General features: G+C 48.9%; 1 protein-coding gene across 1 annotated transcript in view; it reads left to right on the forward strand.

Annotated features, from left to right (window-relative positions):
• The window catches only part of ADAMTS2 (ADAM metallopeptidase with thrombospondin type 1 motif 2), a 175,635-nt gene that overhangs the window by 80,875 nt on the left and 69,939 nt on the right, over positions 1–24,821 (forward strand). Inside the window, exon 9 of the mRNA XM_049778439.1 lies at positions 22,304–22,463. Coding sequence (XP_049634396.1) covers positions 22,304–22,463 — 160 coding nt within the window. The remainder of the gene's footprint in view (positions 1–22,303; positions 22,464–24,821) is intronic.

Genomic DNA, 24,821 nt, shown 5'->3' on the forward strand with positions numbered 1-24,821 from the left:
CCCGGTGTCCCATATGGTCCCCCGTGCCTGCCAGGAGCTATTTCTGAGCAGCCAGGAGTTACAGCCAGGAGTAACCCCTGAGCACCGCCGGGTGTGGCCCAAAAACCAAAAACCAAACAAACAAAAACAAAAAAACAAAACAAAAACAAAAATCCACAACACTCAGTGGATCTTCCTTCCAGAAATTTAACCTTTTATTGGGGAGTTGGTTTTGTCTCTACATCAAACGGTATTCATGACTGCACCACTAAATGTGGTGTCATATATCTAACTGGGGTCTCCATGTGCAAGGCCAGCCCCCCAAGTGATCCCCAAACTCACTGCTGCCTTCCCCCCTACATGCATACTGAGGTCATCCAGGCGGATCTGGGGGCGATACTATCACCAGCTTTGGAAAAATCTGTACTCTAAGATAGAGCTGGGACAGGCAGGTCCCCCTTCAGAGTCAAAATGAAGATCTATGGAATGTGGGGAGTTCCAGGGACTATTTCAGGTATGACTGAATTCAGACATCCAAAGAACCATTTTTCTCAGAGCTGGAGCAATAGTACTCTGGGTAGGTGCTTGCTCTGTATGTGGCTGACTTGCATTTGTTTTTTTTTTTTTTTTTGTGGTTTTTGGGTCACACCCGGCAGTGTTCAGGGGTTACTCCTGGCTCCATGCTCAGAAATTGCTCTTGGCAGGCACGGGGGGACCATATGGGATGCCAGGATTTGAACCGATGACCTTCTGCATGAAAGGCAAACGCCTTACCTCCATGTTATCTCTCAGGCCCCTGCATTTGATTTTTGATATTTCATATGGTCTCCCAAGCAGCACCAGGAGGGATTCCTGGGTGTGGCTGAAATAGGAAGGAAGGAAGGAAGGAAGGAAGGAAGGAAGGAAGGAAGGAAGGAAGGAAGGAAGGAAGGAAGGAAGAAAGATTCATCTCTCAGATCTATTTTCACCAGCTCTTGGCTTCCCACCTCCCCACACAAGGAAGGAAGGAAGGAAGGAAGGAAGGAAGGAAGGAAGGAAGGAAGGAAGGAAGGAAGGAAGGGAGGAAGGAAGATTCATCTCAGATCTATTTTCACCAGCTCTTGGCTTCCCACCTCCCCACCCTCTCTTTCTGCTCACACACTGCATGGGTCAGGAAATGACCTACACCACCTTCACAGGACATAATGATTTCAAAGGGACTTGACTTATCCCTCTTTCAGGTCACCTGTGGCAAGTCTGTTCTGTACCATGTTCATGTTCATGGCTAGATTAGTGTGTCTTGGGTCAAGACTGTCCCGGGGGTCTGAGAGGAAGCCCTAGAATACCTGAAGGGGTGGCTGCTACAGTGGGTGTAGCTGCCTGGGACAGAGGCACAGATCTGAGTCAAGAGAAGGTCTTTGTTCCCTGTGGCCTGCCTAGCTCTGCAGCCCTTCTGGGCGCAGAAGGAGTATGTGGGGGTAGATGGGTGGGAGTTGACTGGTTAGCAGTTGCTCTGGGTTCCTTTGGGATTAACAGCAGGACTGACCTTGATAGCAGCAGCAATATGGAAGAAACAGGAAACTGTCCCGAATCAGGAACTAGAGCACAGGCGTGAGCAAACCCAGGAGAGAGCTGGGGTGGGGTGGGGTTTACCAGGCTGCATGGATGTTGTATGTCCAGGAAATAATTATGGGGCTGAGCCCCCACAGAACTGCTTGCCAGATGCATGTGAGGTGAAGAGGGTTGCAGTCCTGTCTCTGATGACTGGGGATGCTTTGTTCTAGTAGATTGGGGTGTGTGTAAGATGGAAGCACCTTATGAATGGGAGTGAGTAAGTCCAGGGGTAAAGATGCTGATGCTTGTAAGATGCTTCCCTTAATTCAATTGCTGACTTATTTAGGGGTTTCCTGAACCTTCCGGGGATGATTATTGAGTGCAGAGCCAGGAGTCAGCCCTGAGCACTGCTGTATGTGGCCCCTAAAACAAAACAAAACAAAACCACAACCCAACAACAAAAGCCTATAAGTCACATGGGGATGATGTTTGGCAGCACAGAGGTGCAGGTATGTGTGCACAACAGAAGTTGCAAACACCTGTAGACTTGGTGTGCACATGTTTCAGTCATGCTGATGAGTGCTACATGGATGTAAGTGCATATGGGGACACCTGTGGGTGATCCTGGTGACTCAGAGTGAGCACCAAGTGGACTGTGTACCCACAGGGAATACATATATGTGCAACACAAGTATTGAGGTGCTGGAGTCTGTGGGCATTCACCTGGCTGCAATACATGCCAGCATATGATTGAGCGCATAGGGTCTGCTGAGAAGGCTTGCTTCATGCATACAAGAATTAATATATCTGTGGCCATGGCCTGCTCCTGGCAGGCACAGGGAACCATATGGGACAAGTACACATGGGTCATGGAGAGGTGTGCAGCATACACACAGGCCAGGCACATATGTGATTATAGTGTGATGCAAGAAAAGTGTATGTGCACATGAGTGTGGGATTACTGGGATTGCTCTGATTCGACTTCACTCAGTCTACGGCTTGTTACTCATGGGTTGGAAATATCTTTGAATGTAGCACCTCGAAGTGAAGTGGTGTTGAGACCACCTGGTTCTACCTCCAGGTGAGGTCATTTCCCTCAGATTAAATATTGGGAGGAAGTCACCTTCTTTCGTTTCTGGACCTCCACAGAGCTGGCTGCTTCTTAGGAGCAAAGGGCAAGCGTGGGGGAACTCCTGAAAATCCTTTCTCCCTCCATGCATGTGTGTGTGTGTGTGTGTGTGTGTGTGTGTGTGTGTGTGAATGAATTATTCTCCAGGCTGCCATTCACTTCCAGACCCGCGTCTCTCCAGTGTTCTGGTGTTTGAACCTGAGGACTTTATTCAGTATAATGGCACCCGTACAGGGCCAGAGCATTTGCCTTGCACGTGGCTGATCTGGGACAATCCGAGTTCAGTCCCGGGCATCCCATATGGTCCCCAAGCCTGCCAGGAACAATTTCTGAGCACAGAGCCAGGAGTCAGGAGTAACAGCACAACTCTTGAGTGCCGCCAGGTGTGGCCCCAAAACCAAAAATAAATAAAGAAAAGATCAGCTCCCGTGCTGATTCATAGTGGGATCTCACCTGTGAATAGCCGCTGTACTCCAGCATGGGCAACATAGCGAGATGAGGGGCCGGAGAGATAGCATGGAGGTAAAGCATTTGTCTTACATGCAGAAGGTCGGTGATTCAAATCCCGACATCCCATATGGTCCCCTGAGCCTGCCAGGAGCAATTTCTGAGCATAGAGTCAGAAAGTAACCCCTGAGCGCTGCCGGGTGTGACCCAAAAACAAAAACAAAAAACAAACATAGCGAGATGAGACCCTGTCTCATTATTCAAAACATCCCCCAATTCCAGATGGGGGCAAGCAACTGCCCTGTGGGTTTTTACATTTCAAAGGGAGATATTAGGGAAAAAGGAAGTTGGAGGAAGAGTTCTTCTACACCAAGTCCTTCTGGTGTACTGAGACAAGTGAGTGCCTTGTGGGCATGTGGCATGCAGTGCCTTCTGTGGCATGTGATACACACGAGCACTCTTACATACATGTCCATGAACAAGCACTCGTGCACTTGGTTCATTACAAGGGGCTGGCATGCACACACATGTGCAAAGCATTGAGGCCTTTGACATGCACATGATCGCTTCACTTTAATCAGGGACCTTTGGCTTGCTCACACAAGTGAACTGTGATGGGGTCCGTGGCAGTCATCCACATGTACACACACCTGAGCACATTCATACCCGAACATATGTGGCATGCTGAGAAGCAGACAGCAGCACATAGAGGCACATTCATTTGTTCGTGTGGCACACGAGCACCTTGGGCTGCTTCTTGCCTCCAGGCTGGGGCAAAGAATCCACGTTTTCCAGGAAGCCAGGAAAGATCTAGGGGGTGGAGGGGCTACAAGGCAAATGTCCCAGCCTTGTAGGGAAGGAAGAGAAGCAGCTTCCGGTATAGACAGCATGCCAGCCACTGTCTGCAGCAGACAAGCTCCCACTGGCTTCGTGAAGGTGGCCTGACTCTGCTGCCTGTCCCCTGCTCCCGTCTCCATGTGCTTGGTTCTCCCACACCAGCTCTGTCCCCTGTACACACACTCCCTCCCCCTGCTGTCTGGCTGCCTGTCCCGCCTCTCCTTCCTCTCCAGCCGTTTTAATGAGGGCTCGGCCTCCTGTGTAGCAGCCGGTGCTTAATTAGTAAGCTCCTGGGTGCAGTTCTGCGGTGGCCACGCCACTTCGAGCTCCCTCACTAATTGGAAGAGTCTCGTTAAGTCTGAGATGAATGGCTTTTGCCGGTGCAGTCCGTGCTTGGGTGGGTTGGGAAAACTCTTGCTTGGGACAGTGTGTCCTGAGCTGGCAGGGCTGGGGTGTGCGGAGTAGGCTGGGGAGTGTCTCCTGGGGATGGGGGTCATCAGCACAGCTGCCAGGTCTCTCCAAAGACCATTCCTTCATCTGTCTTTCCCTCTGGCTGTCTGGCTGAGTGGGCTTCTACAGGTGGGATTCTGGGAGTGTAGTCAACTTCCATGCCAGTGTCCATTGAATTTTCCAGAACTTTCCATGGTCTTCTCTGTCCTTCTTGCCATCAGGCTGCACCCTCTCCCCTTTCAATCACCACTCTACTCTTGGCCACAAACAAGACCCTCAATCACATGTGCCTCAGTCTGAGGTTTGTCCTGAAAAACATGTCTTCATGTTTGTTCTGGGGTGATGTCAGTTACCAACCCATTGACCCCCCGGGTTTAATCCTTGCCTGCGGGTCCCCTGCATTGGATTTTGGGGATCCCCTTTCGAGGTGCATGCAACAGACCACTACTAGCACCGGGTAGTTGGAATCACCCCCAGGGCAATCTGGGAAGGTCCGTGTGTGTTGCACCCCAAGTGAAGCAGAGTGAGGTACAAGACATGCATAAGGTGGAATGAGTGGGTAGATGGGGGATGTGTGTGTGTCCTGGGGCCTTTGTAAGCTCAGGGAGTGGCCCTCATCCCATTTCTGGGACTGCAGTGCACCAGTTCTAGGGTCTTTGGCAAAGTTCTGCTTTGCATTTTATCTTTTCTTGGAATTGTGACTCAAGCATCTGTGTGATTAAGACCAAAGGGGGGGGCACATTCTTTGTTATGCTTGGGGTGTGCCTGAGAGCTGAGTGGAACAGCATGTACCCAGGGACTCCAGTTGGCCTGGAGGAATCAACACAGCTTTCCCACCCCCAGCCTGGGTCACCCACCTCCTGGGACACATTTCAATTTTGAGTTTTGGTTTTGGTTTTGGGTCACACCTGGCAGAGCTCAGGGATAACTCATGGCTCTGCACTGAGGAATCACTTCTGGTATGCTCAGGGGACCATATGAGATGCCGCCAATCAAACCTAGATCTGCTGCATGCAAGGCAAGTGTCCTACTTGCTATTGCTATTGCTCTGGCTTCGTGCTCTTTCCCCGCTGTGTAGATGGCAAGACATTGAGGGCCAAAAAAGGCATGTCAGGCTAGAGAGATAGTACAGGGGCTATGGGAGAGGGTTGGGGAACTTTTAGCTGTAGGTATGGGGGTTCCCAAGCTACCCCTTCCAACACCTGGGTCCAGATGTGGGGCTCTGAGCTTATAACCCTCCTGCATTTGTATGTCACCAAGAATCAACCCCAAGGGTTAGTATAGCAGGAAGGGCACTTGCCTTGTGAGTGGTCCACCTGGGTTCAATTCCCAGCATCCTGTCTGGTCTCAGAAGTCCACCTGGAATGATTCCTGAGTGCAGAGACAGGACTAAACTCATGAGCTTCCTCTGAGTATGGCCTCAAAACAAAAACCCAACCCAATCAAAAAGTCAGCCTCAAGGCCTTTGTTTTTCATGGCATTATTGACCTTACTCAGTCCCACATCCCTTTTGCTCCCAGAAGTGAAGGTATCTCTGCAGGGAGTGAGTGGGGGAGCCTCCCTTATTTTGCATCATCCCATTGTTCTATTCTTCCTTGGAGCTATCTAGGGCCATCTGGGTGATCTGGTGTCCGGGCTTGGTAGTATCTTCTCTTCCTAAAGTTTCCTCTGGAGAAGGTTTTATTATAAGCTGCCAGGCCATGGGAAACCTCTCGCCCTTGCTCTAAAGTCTCAGGACTTCTGAGGGATTCTCTTTGAAGGATTCTAATGTCTGTGGGCTCCTCTCTGACTGTAATGTTATCAGGCCGGGAATCTCTTTTCTTGCTCAGTGGTGTTCAGGCTGTGGGAATCTCTTGCTGCAATGAGTCAGGCTGTGGGGAATCTCTTGTCTTGCCGTGTCCAGGCTGTGGGCATCTGTCCTTCTCTACTATATATCAGCTAGTGGGAATCTCTTGCTTTGTTCACTTCTATGCCTCTGGTGGCCTCGAAATCTGGGTGCTGGTTTCTGCCACAGTTTTCATTTCCACCTGCCCTTTGTCCCCTTCTGGGCTTTGTCCCATCAAGCTCTGGCTGACTTCTCTCCCCTGCATGCCAGCAACTCCCCAAATTATGGGGTGATCCCTTGGTCTGACCCACTGGGTTCCCCTACCCTAGTTGCTCATAGGAAGTCCTATTACCACTGGTTGATTATCCCAGTGGCTCCCTTCTGGTCTCCACTGAGCAAGCTCCTACTTTGCTCCTGCATGTGCCTCAGATGGAACATTGTCTTCCTAGGAGTGCTGAGGCTGCTCCTGTGTTTAGGGCTTGCCCCCAGATGTGTAAGTGGGAGTCCAATTCTGTACAGCCTGCTAGAATGGGTGCCTGAGGTGGAGGAGAGACAGAAAGCACCCTGAGTGTCTGAGAAGATTTCAGAAGCCAGTGGCTGCTGTGGGTGTAGGCAAAGCCACCTTGCTTGGGGAACAGAGGTAGGTTCGAGGAGTTAATAGGAAGCAAGTGAGGCCAATGCCAGGCAGGTGAGGGCCCAGAGTGGAGGAGGGTGAAAAACAGCAAGGAGAAGGTGCCAGAGGAGAGATGGGCTGGAGGAAGACAGAGGCAGAAGAAAGGGACCAGGAGGAGAGGTAGGGTTAGGAGGCAAGTTAGGAGGCAAAGGGAGGCCTCCAGGGGAACATGAGGGCAGGGTATAGGATTCTCTCCAGGTTGAGGTTCTGTCTGGTTAGAGAGACTGGCTAGGGGTTTGTGGCTCCTCACACCATGGTGAGGGGTGACAGGGAAGTACAGCACAGCTGGAGGGGTAAGAAGAGAGTCTGGGGTTAGAGCTGCATCACCGGGTACAGAGTGGGGGCATCCCCAACCCCCACTGTAGTCAAGGGCTTGATCTGTGTGACTCCTGATTAATCTAGGGGCTAGATTCTGGCAGATTATGTCTGTGGGCAAAATCGGTAAAACAGGGGCACAGAGTGTTGGGTGGGGCTGCTGAGGAGGGCCCCCAGGGGAGGTTCAGAGGGTTTCCCACTGGCTGGAGGCGGGCTGTGCCTGGCCAGGACTCTAGTTTGCAGAAAGAATTGAAAAAACAGTGAGTGTTGGGAACCACAGAGCAGGCTCTTGCACCCCTCCACCCTCCTCCCTCTCCAGTTCACTTAGCTCAGCCTTGGCTACCCACCCAGCTTCAGGGAGACGTGGCAGCCAGGCCCTGCTGAGAGCCCCAGATGGCTGGGAAGGAGGAGAGAGAGAGAGAGAGAGAGAGAGAGAGAGTAGAGAGAGAGAGAGAGAGAGAGAGAGAGAGAGAGAGAGAAGAGAGAGAGAGAGGAGAGAGAGAGAGAGAGAGTGAGAGGAGAGAGAGAGAGAGAGAGAGAGAGAGAGAGAGAGAGAGAGAGAGAGAGAGAGAGAGAGGAGAGAGAGGAGAGAGAGGAGAGGAGAGGAGAGAGAGAGAGAGAGAGAGAGAGTGAGAGAGAGAGAGAGAGAGAGGTCTGCCCTGAGCCAGCAATAGGAGACCCAAGGACAGGGAACAATGGCCGGCAGGGACCTGGGCTGGGAGGGGCCTGGGAGTTTCTAGGCAGTTTTTGTCCACCTTGGGAGAATAGAGCTCCAGGCTGGGGATGTGACTGCAGTGAGACCCCCATCAGCCACTCCTTAAGCTCTGATTTCATGTGTGGATGTGGGTATGTGTGTGTGAATGTATATATTTGTGTGCATGGATACAAGGTATGCATGTGTGAGTGGATATGAGTGCATATATGTGGGTGTGTGTAGGATATATATGTGGATATGTTGTGTGGCAGTTATAGCTGTGCATACATGCCTGCGAGTGTACATTGCATGATATGGGGCTGTGATTATGTATGTGCATATATACATGTATTAGATATGGGTGTGTAAGTGTGTGGATATGGGGTGTGTGTATGTGATGTATAGACACCTCAGTCACTGTGGCTGAGGTGGAGGTGAGGAGGGGTACAGGCACATGGGAGACATTGCTGAAGGGTGTGGGATGTTGGGGGTCTGCTGGCCCCAGCTTCATAGTGCCTGTTCCAGAAACGATTACATGTTAGGGGGTTCTTGCCTGGCACAGTCATGTGTTACCCCAGTGCTCTTGGTGCTGGAAAAGCGCACTCTGTGCCTCTGCCCAGTCCCAGGCCAGGTCCTGAACCCCCTCCAACCCTTGAGGGGGCATCTTACATCTGATGTATCTAGGTACTGAAGTTCTGAGCACCATGAGATTCTTGGGAGCTTAGTAATATATCAGAGAGCCTTACAGGGCCAGATGATGAAGCGGGGGCTGCATGCTAGAGGGGACAGCTCTGATTCTGCCTGGTTGGAGTTTGGTCCCCCCTCAGCCTGTACCCTACTTGCTGTCCCTGATGAGTGCTCTTTCAGCTGCATACTGGCTCACGAGGGACATTTATGGGGTCTTGGGTGGATGGGTGTTGGGAATCTCTCAGCTGTACCCCTGCCCTGGGGTTGTGTGCCTGTGTTGGGCTTGTCTCTATAAACATAATAGCCCCCCTAACAAGGCTTTTGCCTTGCTAGCAGCCCCATGCTTCCCAGCTTCCCTCAGCTTTCAGAAACTTTTGTGCTGGGGACCAGATCTCCATTCGCTTCTCCTGATTCCCCTAAGAGTAGCTCCCCAGATGGAGCTCAGGGCCTGGAACACCATCCGCACTCTCAAGCAAGAAGTGGGACAAGTTTGGGTGAGGATGTGGGGTGCCTAGGCTCTCTAATATATTGAGGGTGTGTTAGGCCATCTCTGGTCAAACTTTGTAGGGTCTTCTCCTAGGGTGTTCTGGGCCTTACACCCCCATGTCTGCATGGTTGAGCTTGGGAGCTGGGCACCCAAGTCTGTGTGCACGTGTGTGCAGCTATGGTCATGTGTGTGCAGGCTGTGTGCACATGTGTTTCCAGTTGATATGGTTACATGTTATCACAGGAACATGTGGATGAAAGTGGTTTATGTGCATATAGGTGACACGTGTGTGCCCACAGATTGCATGAAAGTGAGTGGCGTGTGAATGCAGGTGTGATGATATACCTGGAGAGTCTATGTGTGCATGAGAGCATGTGTGTGCCCACAGGATTATGTGAAGTGAGACATTTTGGGGTGTGCACAGGTATGATGACGGCATGTATGTACATGTGGTATCATGTTAGAATGTTCATGTGCATGCACCACATTGCCAGCTCCCAGAAAAAATATCAAGTCGTCTTGGTGGTCTGAGAGGCCTCTGAGCTGCCCACAGGACCCAAGCTGTGTGGGCTAATAGGAATCCTCACACCTGTCCATTACTCCCACCCACCTCCTGCCAACCAGCATCTCCTGGGAGAGTGCCAGGCAGGAACTTCTCCTTTGGGGGCAAAAAATATCTATTTCAGCAAATTCAATGGCTTTTATCCTGTTTAGACTATTGGAACTCTCTATTTTCTCTTTTCAAACTGCAACTAGACAGTTAACCTTGCAGGTTATTTGAAGAGTTAGGTATGTGACAAAATCTTTTTTTTTTTTTTTTTTTTTTTGGTTTTTGGGCCACACCCGACGGTGCTCAGGGGTTACTCCTGGCTGTCTGCTCAGAAATAGCTCCTGGCAGGCACGGGGGACCATATGGGACACCAGGATTCGAACCAACCACCTTTGGTCCTGAATTGGCTGCTTGCAAGGCAAATGCCGCTGTGCTATCTCTCCGGACCCCAAAATCTTCTTTCTAATGCTCTTTCTTGGAGGCAATTGTTTCTTTCTTTTTTTTTTTTTTAACTTGATTGATTGATTGGTTTTTGGGCCACACCCAGTGGCGCTTAGCAGTCACTCCTGGCTCTGCACTCAGAAATCACCTCTGGCAAGCTGTGGGACCATACGGGATGCTGGGAATTGAACCAGGTCCCTTTCCAGGTTGGCAACATGCAAGGCAAATGCCCTACCTCTGCGCTATCTCTCTGGCCCCAAGCAATTGTTCTTATGAACTTACCTAGTATTGTTGATGCAATTTTCTTCTTCCTTTTGTTTTTGGACCACACCCAACAGTGCACAGGGCTGCCTCCTGGCTCTTTGCTAAGGAACTATATATAGTGTTGGGGATCAAACACGGGTCATCCGTGTGCAATTCAAATATCCTACCCACTATACTATCACTCCAGCTCCAACTGTCTTATTCCTTTAAAATCCTCATAGAGGACTGAAGGAGGTGGGTGGGGAAAGTGCTTGCCATGAAGGTGGCTGACCTGATACCAGCACCAAGTATGGTCTCCTGAATCCTGTCAGGAGTGAGATTCCTAAGCACATAACGAGGAGCGGCTCCTGAGCACCACCAGGGGTCGCTCCTGAGCAAAGAGCCAAGAGTAGACCCTGAGCACCACCAGGGGGCTGCACTTGAACAAAATAAGTAGAGCCCCTGAGCATTGCAAGGTGTGCCCCAACATACACGTGTTCTCTCTCTCTCTCTCTCTCTCTCTCTCTCTCTCTCTCTCTCTCTCTCTCTCTCTCTCTCTCTCTCTCTCAATCTCTCTCTCAATCTCTCTCTCTCTCTCTCTCTCTCTCTCTCTCTCTCTCTCACTTGCATTTAATCTCCTTTTTCTCTTTAATATCACTTTTGCTCTAGGAGCTATTAATATCATCTTTGCAAAGAACCAGATCGTGGTTCCCTGTTTTTTTTTCAAGTTGACCTTGTTCACACACTTCTAGTTATTAAGTTTCTTTCTTACCTCATTTTATTTATTTTGGGTTTGAGTTTGGGGTCCAAACCCAGTGGTGCTCATGGCTTACTCCAGACTCTGTGCTTAGGAATCACTCCTGGAAGTGTTCAGGGAATAATATGGCTACTGGGGATTGAGCCTGGGTCAGCTGTGTACAAAATAACTGCCTTCCCTTCTGTACTATGGCTCTGGCCCTATGCTGTTTTGATTTGCCCGAATGTCTGAAAATCTCCTCTTTGTCTAGTTTTTGCCAAGTATGCTACTTTTGGAGGGGTAGAGAGGAGATTAAGGTCACATCTGTTTGTACTCAAGGATTACACTTGGCTCTGTACTCAGCATCACTCCTGGTGAGGCTGGGGACCCTGTGTGGTTCCAGAATCAACTTTATTGCAAGGCAAGTGCCTTAACCTCTGTGCTATTTCTCTGGCTCTGATATGTTTTTCTCCCAGCATAATGAATCTTTTCCCTCCTGTCCTTCACTGTGTGGTTTTGATGAGAAATGTGTGGGTAAGTAGAAGCATTCAGCAGTTTGATCATGTTGTCTGTGAGTGGATTTTTCTGGATTTATCTATCGTGGTATACTAGTCTCTCAGTTCTGGAGGTTTCACCCAATCTGAACCATTTCTGGTCAGTTTTGATCAAATCATTGGTCCTCAGATCTCTCTATTCTTCTCTAGGTTTTGTAGGACACAATTTTAGATAAACTGCTCTTACTCTTGCTCCCCAGACATCCATATAAAATATTTTTCATCTCTTCTACAAATTGCTCAATTTCTAGTGGATCTCTTTTTTCAGTTCATAATTCATAACTCTTCTATCTTTGTTCTGCTAGTGAAACTCTTCAATGAGTTTATATTTTGGTTATTGGATATTTTGGTTCTTTTGTTTTTGTTTGTTTTGGGGTCACACCCAGGGACTCTCAGGGGTTACTCCTGGCTCTGCACTCAGAAGACGCTTCTGGCAGGCTCGGGGGACCATATGGAATGCTGGGAATCAAATCTGGATCTGTCCCAGGTCAGCTACGTACAAGGCAAAAGCCTTACCATTGTGCTATCGCTTGGCCCCTAAGATATTTTGGTTCTGAAATTTCCATTTAAGAACTGGAAAAGGCACAGTAGGTAGGATGCTTGCCTTGCGTTAGTCAACCTAGTTTTGATCCCCAGCATCCTATATGGTCCCCTGAGCGCTACCAACAGTGATTCCTGAGAGCCAGGGATAACTCCTGGGCATTGCCAGGTGTGCCAAAAAAAAAAATTCCACTGAAGTACTTTCTTCTTTCCTCCCTTTCTCTCCTTCCTTCCCTCTTCCCCCTCTCTACCCTCCCCCTCCTTCTTTTTTCTCCTTCCATTTTTTCCTTCTTTCCTCCTCCATCCTTTCCTTTCTTCCTACATTCCTCCATTCCTTCTTCTCTCTCTTCTTTCTCTTCTTCCTCCCTTCGTTTTTATTTGAACCACACCTGGTGTTGCTCCAGAGCTTCTCCCACTGACCTGCTCAGGGGTACCCTGAAGTCCTCATGAGACCATGCAATATCAGGACTGAAACTCAGGACTCATGTATGCACTTTGTGCACTGTAGCCCTTTAAGTTACATCAGGGTCCTGTGGCCCCTCCTTTTCCCTCTGACTGCCTTTCCAGTCAAGTTACAAGACTCCCTGCTTGCACATTCTGCACCGTAGGTGCTTAAGGGCCCTGGCCAGAGATTCTGTACTGTGTGTCATCTCTGATTCAAAGTCCCAAGGCTGCACTCCCTTCTGTGTGCTGAAATCTTCATCATTCTTTAGAAGCAGTTTGGACTACACCCAGAACATTTTGAGGCTATGTGATGGGATGTAGGCTTTTGCTACAAAGCTATTGTCTTAATGAAATGCTATGGCAAAGCTGATATTTTGATTAGATTCTCCTTCCTCTTTATCAAGGCTAGTTGTAGGTTCCAACCTTGCCCCCCATGAATTAAGATGTCCACCTTGGGCTCATCTCCAAAGCCCTGAGGGCGCCCTACTGGTCATTCTGGGAACTGAGCATTGACTTCTGTCAGTTCAAGTCTCAAACTGTGTCTTGAGAAGGCAGGATGAGTTGTCTTGTGGGGGGATGGAGTAATAGTACAGTGGGTAGGCATCTTGCCTTACATATGATCACCCCAGTTTGATCCTCGACACTTTATATGGCCCTGACCACCCCCAGGAGTGATCCCTGAGTTTAGAACCAGTATAAACTCTAAGCATCACCAGGTGTACCCCCTCTTCCCCTGAATCTACTTGGGTATAAAGCAGAGAGTAAGCTCAAGACAAAATAAATGTTTGTGTGTGGATCTATTTCCTGTGTGCCAATAGAATACCATCTTCCTGGTATTTCCCACTGCCAGAAGTCCCATCTACTCTCTGGCCCTGAAAATTTTATTTTAGTGGGTTGGAACTATAGTGTAGCCAGGAATATACTTGCTTTGGGCCTGGAACAATAGTACAGCAGGTAGGGCTTTTGCCTTGCATGTGGCCGACCCAGATTTTATCCCCTGCACCCAGATGGTCCCCCAAATCTGCCAGGAGTGATCCCTGAGTGCAGACAGGAATCGACCTTGAGTATTGCCAGTGAGGGCGACATGCACACACCCACACACTTTCTCCTTTCTTTGGATCTCTCTCTGGGCTCAGCCTTGGAACTTGCTCTTGAGCAGTTTGTTGGTTTGATCTGTGTCTGTCAGTACTTGGTCAGTATGAGACCACAGGGGGTGGCCTTTCTATCTCTATCCTCCTCAGTTCTTTTTTGGGGGAGGTGGGCCACACCCAGCAGCACTCTGGGTTTACTTCTGGCTCTGCACTCAGAAATTATTCTTTGCAGGTTTGGGGGACCATTTGGGATACTGGGGATCAAACTCTAATCCATCCCTGGTCAGCTGCAAGGCAAACGCATTACCACTGTGTTACTGTTCCATGTCCCCTCTACCATCCTCTATTCTATGTAGCCCCATCAGTGCCAGGGAACATGAGAACATGAATCTGTTTTTGTTTGTTTGTTTTGGGGCCACACCCAGTGACACTCAGGGGTTACTCCTGGCTATGTGCTCAGAAATCACTCCAGGCTTGGGGGACCATATGGGATGCTGGGGATCAAACCAAGGTCCATCCTGGGTTTGAATTGAGGTCTGTTCTGGATCAGCCGCATGCAAAGCAAACACCCTACCACTGTGCTATGCTCTGGCCCCTGTCTTTGTTAATTTCTTTTTTGTTTTTGTTTTTGTTTGTTTTTTGGGCCACACTCAGTGATGCTCAGGGATTACTTCTGGCTGTGCACTCAGGAATAGTTCCTGGCTTGGGGAACCATATGGGATGCTGGAAGATCAAACTTGGGTCCATCCTAGGTTAGCACATGCAAGGCAAACGCCCTACCACTTGCTCCACTACTCCGGCCCCATCTGTGTTCATTTCTATTTCTCCCTGTGCCTTTTTATCCCAGCCATTCCATTTCTTTCCTCTCCATTCTACTGATCTCATTTGTTCCGTTTCATTTATTCTATTTATTTACTCTGTTCCATTCTATGCATTTCACTCCATTCCATTTATCTTCCTTTCTTTGTTTTGGGTGGCCAAACCCAAGTGGTACTCAGAGGTTGCTCCTGGCTTCGCATTCAGGAATCACTCCTGGTGAACTGTTGGGCCTGTTTACTCCTTTATGGGTTGTTTGTGAATCCGCAAAGAGCTCCCAGAGTGAGAAATTGATTCCCATCCCCTTGTCCCCCTTTTGGGGGGAGATCTTGGTAATATTTATCCGCAGCAAATAATCCACATAGACAGGAGGGTTAAGGGGTAAAAGGTTGGGCGAAGAGAGTCCTTTGTCAGCCTGCTGCTAGCTCCAACACATCTCTAGCCAGCCAGCCAACTCTGACAAAAGACCCCAAACGCCTGGTACCCAAGCTATTTATTTGGCTCTCAACAGTGCCCCCACCTGGAAGGTCAAGGTGGGCAAAGAATAATCTTATGGAAATATTTTCATATACAACAGTGGGCTTTGGGACCATATGGGATGCTGGAGATCGAACCTGGGTCAACCACATGCAAAGTAACACTCTTCTTATTGTACTATCTCTTTGACCCCTCCATTCTACCTCATTCATCCCATTCCAGTTTACATCCTATTTATTCCCTTCCTCTCCAGTCTATTTCTCTCCATTCCATTCTGTTTTTATTTCATTCATTCCATTTCATGAATTTCCATTCATTTTGTTCTATTTCCATTTTGTTCTGTCCCCTTCGTTCCATTTCATTTATTTTCTTTCCATCCTTTTCATTCATTTTATATTGTTCCATGCTGTACATTTCTGTTCCATTCTGTTCCTTTGTTTCCATCTCATTCCTTTCTATTCTGTTTCCATCCTGTGCCATCCCATTCACTCCAACCCACGGATTTTCATTCCATTACATCCCATTTTCTTTACTTTTTCACTCCATTTATTTTCACTCTGTTTCACCTTGTTCTTTTATGGGGGCACACCTGGTGATGCACTCCTGGAGGTGGTTGGGAAATCATATGGGGTGGCAAGGATTGAACCTGGGTCAGCTATGTGTGCATGAAAGATAAGTGCCCTGCCTGCTGTACTGTTTCTCTGGTCCTATCCATTTTATTCCATTCCATTTCGTTCTGTTCTATTCTATCAACTTAAGCATCTTTATCAACTCACCCTCTGAAGCACTCCTGATTTTTATTTAATGCCTTTAGAATTATTCTGGGGGCTGGAGAGATTTGACAGAGGCTAAGGAAATGGCATGAATGATCTCTGGAACTACATAGAGCCTCCTGAACTCTGCCAGGGAGTGATTCCCCTCAGTACAGAACCAGAAGTAAACATTAATCAGCCAGCCACAATGAAAACTTTCAAACCAAATTATTCAAAATAAAAATAGAATAAGGCTTCTATGAGCATAGTGCTTGCATCTGCTAACATCCACTAATATCTCTGCTATCTTTGCCCCCCAACTCAGGCTTCCTACTGACCCATCCCTGGGAAGTGGTTTTAGTGCCGACTCTGACACAAGAGGGCCCTCTCCATCCTTCCCTTGGCTACCTGTGGCACGGACCACTCTTATCATCTTGGATGCCTACTGAGCTTGTTTTCAGATGGGAGGCAAGATAGTTTCTGGGGACTATTTTCAGCTAATTCTAAAAAAAGCTCCATCTCAACTTGGTAGGTCAGACCTAGTCCAGCCCTCAGAACTTGACTGGGACTTCTGACTTTCTCAGTCAGGGCTAGGACAAGTTTTCTAGAGCAAACCTAGAAGTTCTAGAAGTTCAGCTAGATTGATAATGGTTCCAGTGCTCTCCCAAAGTGGGACGGACAGATTGTAGGTGTGATTCTGGACTCTCAGTATACCCTCTCCACTGCCCAAGTCTTGATCATGAAGACAAGCCCTAGCCTGGTTCAACAGCTCAGAAAAATTGCTGGTCTTGGTGGTGCCCAACTTAAGTTTGACCCTCAGCACTGCTAGGTCACATAGGTATTGCACAGCCTCAGCAGTAACGCAGCCTTATATGCTAGCACTGGACCCCTACTTCCCCCACAAATATTACCAGTTAACAGAAGCAACAAAGCAGATTTCAGCATCTTTCCTGGGCATGGCTCTTTCCTTACTGGATGTCCTGGTTCTGTACATCCACAAGGATTGGCTCCAGGTTTGGGGCGGGGCAGGGGAGACTGTGTCCCACATAGAGCTGAGTCTAATTTCTGAACCTGCCAACAGTGTCCCAAGGAGGAGCCCTGGAGTGTGAAGGAGCTAATGAAGCTAACTTCTGGGGGCAGGTAAAGGCCCTCCTCTCTCTTCTCCTCCTCACCCTCTCCTACAAAGATTAGCACTTAGGGAAGAATGTGCCAGTCTTCTGGGCCCTTTGTTTGGGGTGCCCCCCTCACCGCCCCCAGTCTAGGCCAGGCTACTTGCACACACACACACACACACACACACACACACACACACACACACACACACACACACACACACGTCCCAGAGGAGAGATATGCAGTTTAGCACCTCTGCAGATGGCGCCAGCCTGCTGAGTGAGGTCACAGTGTGCAGGAAGGCGGAGGGCCTGGGGCAGTAGACTCAGCCTTGCCATGTCCCTGCCAATGCCCAAACTCTGTCCCATGTCCCTGGCATGAGTGAGCTTTATTCACCCCTGCCATTTGCAGTTTCCTCTGGGGGAAACTGAGGCTTTGGAAGCAATGGAGTGTGAATGTAGACTGTTTCCTAAATTTCTCTCTATGTGGGGCCAGAGAGATAGCATGGAGGTAAGGCGTTTGCCTTTCATGCAGGAGGTCATCGGTTCAAATCCCGGCACCCCATATGGTCCCCCGTGCCTGCCAGGAGCAATTTCTGAGCCTGGAGCCAGGAATAACCCCTGAGCACTGCTGGGTGTGACCCAAAAAAGAAAATTTCTCTCTATGTGTCCTCTCAGCCAGGCCCACCCTCATGGTGACAGGCAATCTCCAGAACTGGTGGGAGAGGGGGTACGTCTCATGTAGAAATGGGATGACATTTCTCTTGAGTAGCATTCCAAATACCAGTAGTGGTATAGGCTGCTGGGAGGGTGAGGGTTGTCCCTGGGGAGTTCCAGGGTGTTGGGAGATCTCTGCTGAAAGCCCTGTCATCTGCCTTCTGAATGCCTGGCTTGCCCCCGGGCCCTCCCTGAAGGAAGGAGGCATGGTCTGGGTTGCCACTTACTACAGATAAAGGGTCTGCATGAGGACAGCAAGGATTGATGGGCAGCCTTGGGTTTTGGGTACCTGACTGAGTGAACCCATAAAATTAGAAAGGATGAGAACAGTGTAGCCCTGTGGTGAACCTTGGGCCTCTTCACCTCCTCAAGTTTCCTCAAACCCCAGTCGTTTTCCTTTGATTTTTTGGCCACGCCTGGCTGTGCTTGTGCTCACTTCTGGCTCTGTGCTCAAGGCTCACTCCTTGACAAGGCTTGGGAACTCTAAACCATTCTGGACGTCAAACTCAGGTCGACTTCGTGCCAAGCAAGTACCTTCTCTCTCTTCTTGGGCCCACAAAATAGATCCCCATTGTTAGAGCCTCTTAATCTGCTGACATAACAGAAGGAGCTGGACCCTGAGTTTCGTGTGTGTGTGTGTGTGTGTGTGTGTGTGTGTGTGTGTGTGTGTGTGTGTGTGTGTGTATGAGGGTGTGTGAATGCACGTGAGTTTATGTGTGTGATTGAGTGGCTTGTGTGTGTATTGTGTGTTAATATGTGTGAATGTGTGAGTTTGTGTATGACTATGTGTGCATGTCTATGAATGTGAATATGTGAGTGTGTGTGTGTGCCTGTATCTGTATGTGTGAATGTGTGAGTTTGTGTGTGTGACTGTATGTCTGTATGTGTGCGTCTATCACTATGTGTAAGAGACATTTTGCTTCCTTTGGGTGTTCGGGACTGGTAGAGATGGGGAGAGGTCGTATGCATGCTCAAGGAGGGGGGTCAGTCTCCTGCTTTTCTCATCCAGGGAGAATCTAAGCCCTGGGCATTGTGGGTGACCTGAGTCTTAGCCTCTTATGCAATTAGCTTCTGTCAGTGCCTAGCACCCTCAGTGAACCTGACATTTTATGAGGAGCCAGCCATGGAAGCTTCTGGAAGGACCCAGACCCTCTAAGCTTGCACATTTTGTCTGGAGCACTTGGGAGGTTGGGGAGCCATCCTGGGGTGCTGGGAGATCTGTAAGCAGAACCCAGGAAACTGATTTGCACATTTCCCTGCTTCCTTCCACACTGCCAGGCCCAGCTGCCAGCAGGGACAGTTTAGCGTCCTGATGGATGGGCTAGCTCAGACCTGCTGACCCTCTTCCTTGCTGTCCTGGGAGACAAGCTTGTATCTTGGAGGCTGTCCCAGCATTAGCAAGATCAGAAGACTAATGGGGGTCAGCCTGGGAGGGGAGTGTCTGGGCTAGTGAGGACCCAAACTCTGCAGGCTTGCCTCTGCCTTTGCCTCCCACATCCCCCAGGAAGCTTTTTTATGTTCATGCCTTCCTCCTCTCCAGCTCTCCTCCCAGCCCTGGTTTGTTCTGGTTTATGTGTGTGTGTGTGTGTGTGTGTGTGTGTGTGTGTGTGTGTGTGTGTTCTTTGTTTTGTTTTTTGGGGACCATGCCTGGCAGTGCTCAGTGCTGACTTCTGGCTCTGTGCTCAGGGACCACTCCTAGCTCTGTGCTCAGGTATCACTCTTTGGGGGACTCAAGGAACCCTAAGCGATTCCAGGAATCAAATGTAGCTCAGGCATGTTTTTGGACTACCTCCAGGCTTAACTTTATGTTGCCAACTTTTGTTATGTTGTTGTTTATTTGTGGAACAGACAGCAGAGATTATGACTGACTCCTGGTTCTGCTCTGGCCTGATTCCTAGATCTGTGCTCAAGACTGACTCCTGGCTCTCTGTTTAGGATTGACTCAAAGATCTGTTCTTATGGACCACTCCTGGCTCTATATTCAGGAACCACTTCTAGTGGGGCTCAGAGACTGTGGGGGATCAAACTGAGCTACGCTACATGCAAAGCTAGAAATTTCTCTGCTCTCTGGTCTCTCTAGCCCCTACTTTGAAAGTTATGAGCATGCAGTGGATCGTGGTTGACCAGAGTATCCACTGCAGTATGGCGCATCAAAATATGTCTTATAACTGTAAAGGTTCTCCCCTCAACCCTTCATCCTGTGGCCAACTACTACTCTTCATCCACATCTCTGAGTTGGACTATCAAGAACCCAGGTCAGAGAGAGAGCTGACAAGATGTGACTTTGCATTCAGTGACTTCTCCTGATCTTAGCCCCTGTGGTTGCAGAGATGTCCTTCTAAAAGTCTGGTCCAGTCTAACGTAGCTACTCTGTGCATAAGCAGTCTCAGTACTGTGGATATAAGCAGGGTGGGAACACTTGAATATCTTGATTTGGAGTCTTGGCAGGCATGGCACACCCAGTGATGCTCAAGTCTTACTCCTGGTTCAAGATTCAGGAATTATCCCTGGAAGTGCTTGAGGGACCTTATGGGGATCAAACTTGGTTTGGCTACATTCAAGACAAGGGCCCTACCCTTTGTAGGGTCAACCCCAATTAGGGATCTAAAAATAAACGCAGAAGGTGGAATGCAGGCTCTAGACGTCAGTCTATCTCCTTCCTTCCTATCTTCCTTTCTCCCTTCCTTCCTGCCCTTCTTCCTTCCATTCTTCCTTCCTTCCTCCCTTCCTTCTATATATCCTTCCTTCCATCCATCTTTCCTTCCACCCATTATTCCTTCTTTATTTCCTTTCTTCTTTTCTTCCATATATTCTTCCTTCTTTTCATGTATCCTTCCTTCCTTCCTTCCTTCCTTCCTTCCTTCCTTCCTTCCTTCCTTCTTTCCTTCCTTCCTTCCTTCCTTCCTTCCTTCCTTCCTTCCTTCCTTCCTTCCTTCCTTCCTTCCTTCCTTCCTTCCTTCCTTCCTTCCTTCCTTCCCTCCCTCCCTCCCTCCCTCCCTCCCTCCCTCCCTCCCTCCCTCCCTCCCTCCACAACCAGCAGAGCTCAGGCTTTATTTCTGCTCTGTGTTCAGTGGTCACTCCTGGTGGACTCTGGAGACCATATAGGTTGCCGGATCAAACTCAACTTTTTCACTGGATGTCCTCTCACTAGTTATGTAATTTGGGTTTTTATATTTTAACTTCTGTTGTTGTATTTCTAGCATTAGGTCCAAAAATCATTGCCAAGGTCTATGCCAAGAAACTTTTCTCTTTGTTTTCTTCCAGAAGTTTGAGGTTTCAGGCCTTCCAATATTGAAAGCTTTAATTCATTCTGAGTTCATATATGTAAGCAGTGTTTGACATGGCCCAAATTCATGTTTTTGCCTGTTGGATATTCAATTTCTCCAACTTATTTAATTTATTTATTTTAATTTCGGGACCACACCCAGCAATGTTCAGAGTTTCTTCCTGGCTCTGTGCTCAAGGATCACTTCTGGCTGAGCTCAGGGGACCTATGGGATGCCAAGGATAGAACTCGCTGGGTTACCTGCATGCAAGGCAAACACCTCCCTGCTGTACTATCTCTCTGGCCCCCCCACAGTATTTTGAATGAGATCATCTTTTCTATGCTGTGTTCCAGACTCCCTGGATATAAGAGTATTTCTGGCTACTCAATGTTGCTTTGTTGGTCTATTCTTATATACATGTCATGCTGTTTGGATTACTGTCTCTGTAATAAGCTTTGTAACCAGGAAATATGTGTCCAGCTTTCTGTGTTATCTTTCAAAACTGCTTTGGCTATTTGGCCTGTAAGGGAGGGAGGAAAGGAAGGAAGGAAGGAAGCACGAAAGGAAGGAAGGAAGTAGGGAGGAAGTCAAGAAAGAAGGAGGGAGGGAAGTAGGAAGGAAGGAAGTAGGAAGGAAAGAAAAAGGAGGGTAGGAGAAAGGAAGGAAGAAGGAAAGAAAGGAAGGAGGGAGAAAATAAGGAAGGGAAGATGGAAAGAGGAAGGAGAGAGGGAGGGAGGGAAAAATTAAGGAAGGGATAAAAGGAGGAAGGAGGGAGGGAAGGAAGAAAAGAAAGCAAGCTGGGAGATGGTTCACTGTGCTGCATATAAAATTTCCAAAATGTGGGAGCTATGTTTGATTACCATCACTACATGGTCCAAGTATTTCCAAGTATTCCAAGATGGGACTGAAATATAATGAAACATCACCAAATATGTAATTCTGGAGCTGGAGTGGTGGCACAGGGGTAGGGCATTTGCCTTGCATGCAGCTGACCTAGGACCGACCCATAAGGTTCGTTCCATATGGTTCCCCAAGTCAGGAGCAATTTCTGAGCACATAGCCAGGAGTAATCCCTGAGCGTCATCGAGTGTGGCCCAAAAACAAAAACAAAAAAATGTAAGTCTAAGTCCCCTCCCCCCAAAAGTCCAACAAAGCATCCACATCTGTGGCTGATTCAGCCCTGACTGAAAATTTCCACATTTTCAAGAAGTTGGGCTTTTTGTGGTTGATTTGGGTAGAACCCTTTTTCAAAGTCAGTGACTCTGTCCTCCTTGATTTTGTTTAGTGTTAGTGTCACACCTGGAAATGCTCAGGGGTGACTCCTGGTTCTGTGTACAAGACTTATTCTGTACAGTGCTTAGGGGACCATATGGGATGCTGGGGATCAAGCCTTGGTTGGCTGTGCTAGGCAAGCACCCTACTCACTGTGCTATCTCTCTGGCCCCTTTCTTACTTTGATTTTACCTGTGTGTGGGGATTTGAACCCTTCTCTTGCCTTGTCTCTGTAGGCAGGTCTGATCCGAGTGGATGAGGAGGAATTCTTCATTGAGCCCTTGGCCAAAGGAGAGGCTGACATGGAATCTACTCAGGGCCGTTTACATGTGGTCCACCGTCGGCCGCCCACCCCCAGGCCACTGCCTTCAGGTGGACCATCGAGCCTGGACACAGGTAAGGCAGGTATGGGTGCGACTGCCTACAACAGGTCCTGGGAGATGCAGGGCTCCCCACTGCTGAGCGTTCATAAAGAGGAGCCATTGGATTTAGGGGCTTTGGGGATCTTCAGGGTGGGCCTGGTTCCCCCTTCTGCAGGTGAGTGTCAGGAGCAAGGGAGGTTCTTTCTTTTTGTTTTTTGAAAGAACACATCTGGCAGTGTTCAGATTTACCTCTTGCTCTGGGCTCAGGGATTACTCCTGGTGACCAGGGATCACCATGGGGTGTTAAGGTCAAAACTGGGTCTGCTGTGCGCATGCCAGGTGCCCTCCCTACTGTACTATCACTCTCGCCTTTGGTGGGTGCTGTTCTCTACCTTGGTCTTAGCTGTCTGATCCAGCATCCATGTTCCTCTCTGGTCTCTATATCCTTCCCTGCATGGTCCCTCACTCCTCCTTGACACTTCACCTCTACAAAAAAGGCACCCCTTATTGGAGTCATCTATGTCACCCCCACTTGCCAAGGGGTGCTCCTGGGAGCTCTGAGCCCACATATGAAAGAGTTTTCAGCTCATAACAGGAATCAGCCCTGATTCCTGAAAAGCAGGGAGGTGTGTGGGAGGGGGTGAGAGAGGCCCCTTGTTGTTGCTGCTCAGTTCTCCCTCCAGGCCGCCCCAACCTTCCCCACCCATGGAGGGCTCAGACTCCTGTTTGCAGCAAGTGTGGGAGTTCCATACCTATACTGCAGCCTTGCCACACTTGCAGTTATCTGTGGAGAGGACTCATGACCCTAAGAACCCCAAGCCTCTTATCCTGCAGACTCAGGCCCACCTACTGTCCCTTCTGCAGGGATCAAGTGTGGGGTGCAGCATGTGGGAGGGGGTTTGTGAGGCCCTCTGGTCTGAGGTGCCTGTGACCCCACTTCATTTTACCCTGCACTGAGACTATTGTTGCTATTGCTCCTGGTATGGTTGCTGAGATGTCTGGTTGGTTGAGGGCACCCTCTCTTTGGGCTGGTCTGGGGGTACATTCTCCTTGGGATAGTTTGGGGGTGCCTTTTCCTTGGTCTGAGGGGAGTCTACTTAGGGATGCCCAGCATCCCAGGAAGTCTCTGCTCCCAGCTTTTCATAGCTTCTGCCTCTTTCTATCTCTCACACCCATTTTGGGGGAGTATAGGAACCCCAAAAGAGATCTTTATGCCTGTATGCTCTTGCACATGCGTGTCTGTGTACACATGTACCAGTGTATGCAAATATATGCACACACGTGTTTCTGAGTATGCTTGTGGTCTGGGCATTGTATGTGTACATGTATCTGTATGTGGTTTTGCACACATGTCCATGTGTGTATTTGCATGCTTTGTGTGTGAAAATGTCTCTGCATCTTGTGTCCGGTGCATGTGACTTCACATGTGTCTCTTTGTAAACATCTTTATGTGCATGTGTCTGTGTGTCCATGTATACACATGTGTATGTTGTATAATGCATCTGTGTCTCTGTCTGCACATGTATGCATATATCTATATGTAGAATCAAATAATTAACGATGGGGCTGGATGGCGATGGATGGAGGCCTTTGTGCTTAGGCCCCAGCCATGTGGCTTCATCCCCCATCCAGCCGGCGGGTCCCAGGCCCAGGTGATCGGCGTAATCAAGACTCACTCACAGGCAGGCATCAGGAACCATCAGCTTTATTTATGCCCTATTCACCACATGTGTGTGGCCTACTCATAACCTTTCAAGCCCTAATTATTCTTGGCCCTGCATCTTAAACTCCTTTCAGCCATCTTCCCTTTGGGCTCCATGCTGGTCCAAGACCAGAACACAGAGACCCCAAAGCCAGCGAGCTCAGCAGGGCCGAAAGGGCCCGAATTCCCTCGGTCCAAGGCTTATCTAACTTTTCCAAGACCCCTCCCAGGAATGGGCCGGGTCTTGCAGGTAAGGTCACACCTAATATCCGGTTCCCAAGACCCCTCCCAGAAATGGGTGGGTTTTAGGTATCTACACCAAATCCAGGGTGGAGTAACATCTATACATTTTTATGTCTGGGTGCATGTGTTGGTATATATGCATATATGTGTCTAGGTGTATTGTATAAACATATACATGCTTGTTTGTGTATCTGTGCATGTCTCAGTGTACTGTTTATATAGTGTGTTTACGTGTGTCATACATGTATCTCTGTGTGTATGCAGACTACACATATTCTGTGTACATGTGTATAAATATGGGGGGGGCATACATGTGAGCCGCAGCCTGGCTTTTCAGCCCTGGCCCTAGGCCCTGGGTATCCCACAGCACCATGGAGTGTGGAGCTGGGAGGGGGCTTTCCTCTGTGTGGTTCTAAAGATGAGTAACCTGAGCGATGGCTACAATTT

This window comes from Suncus etruscus, chromosome 8, assembly GCF_024139225.1.
Source record: "Suncus etruscus isolate mSunEtr1 chromosome 8, mSunEtr1.pri.cur, whole genome shotgun sequence".
NCBI classification, from domain to species: domain Eukaryota; kingdom Metazoa; phylum Chordata; class Mammalia; order Eulipotyphla; family Soricidae; genus Suncus; species Suncus etruscus.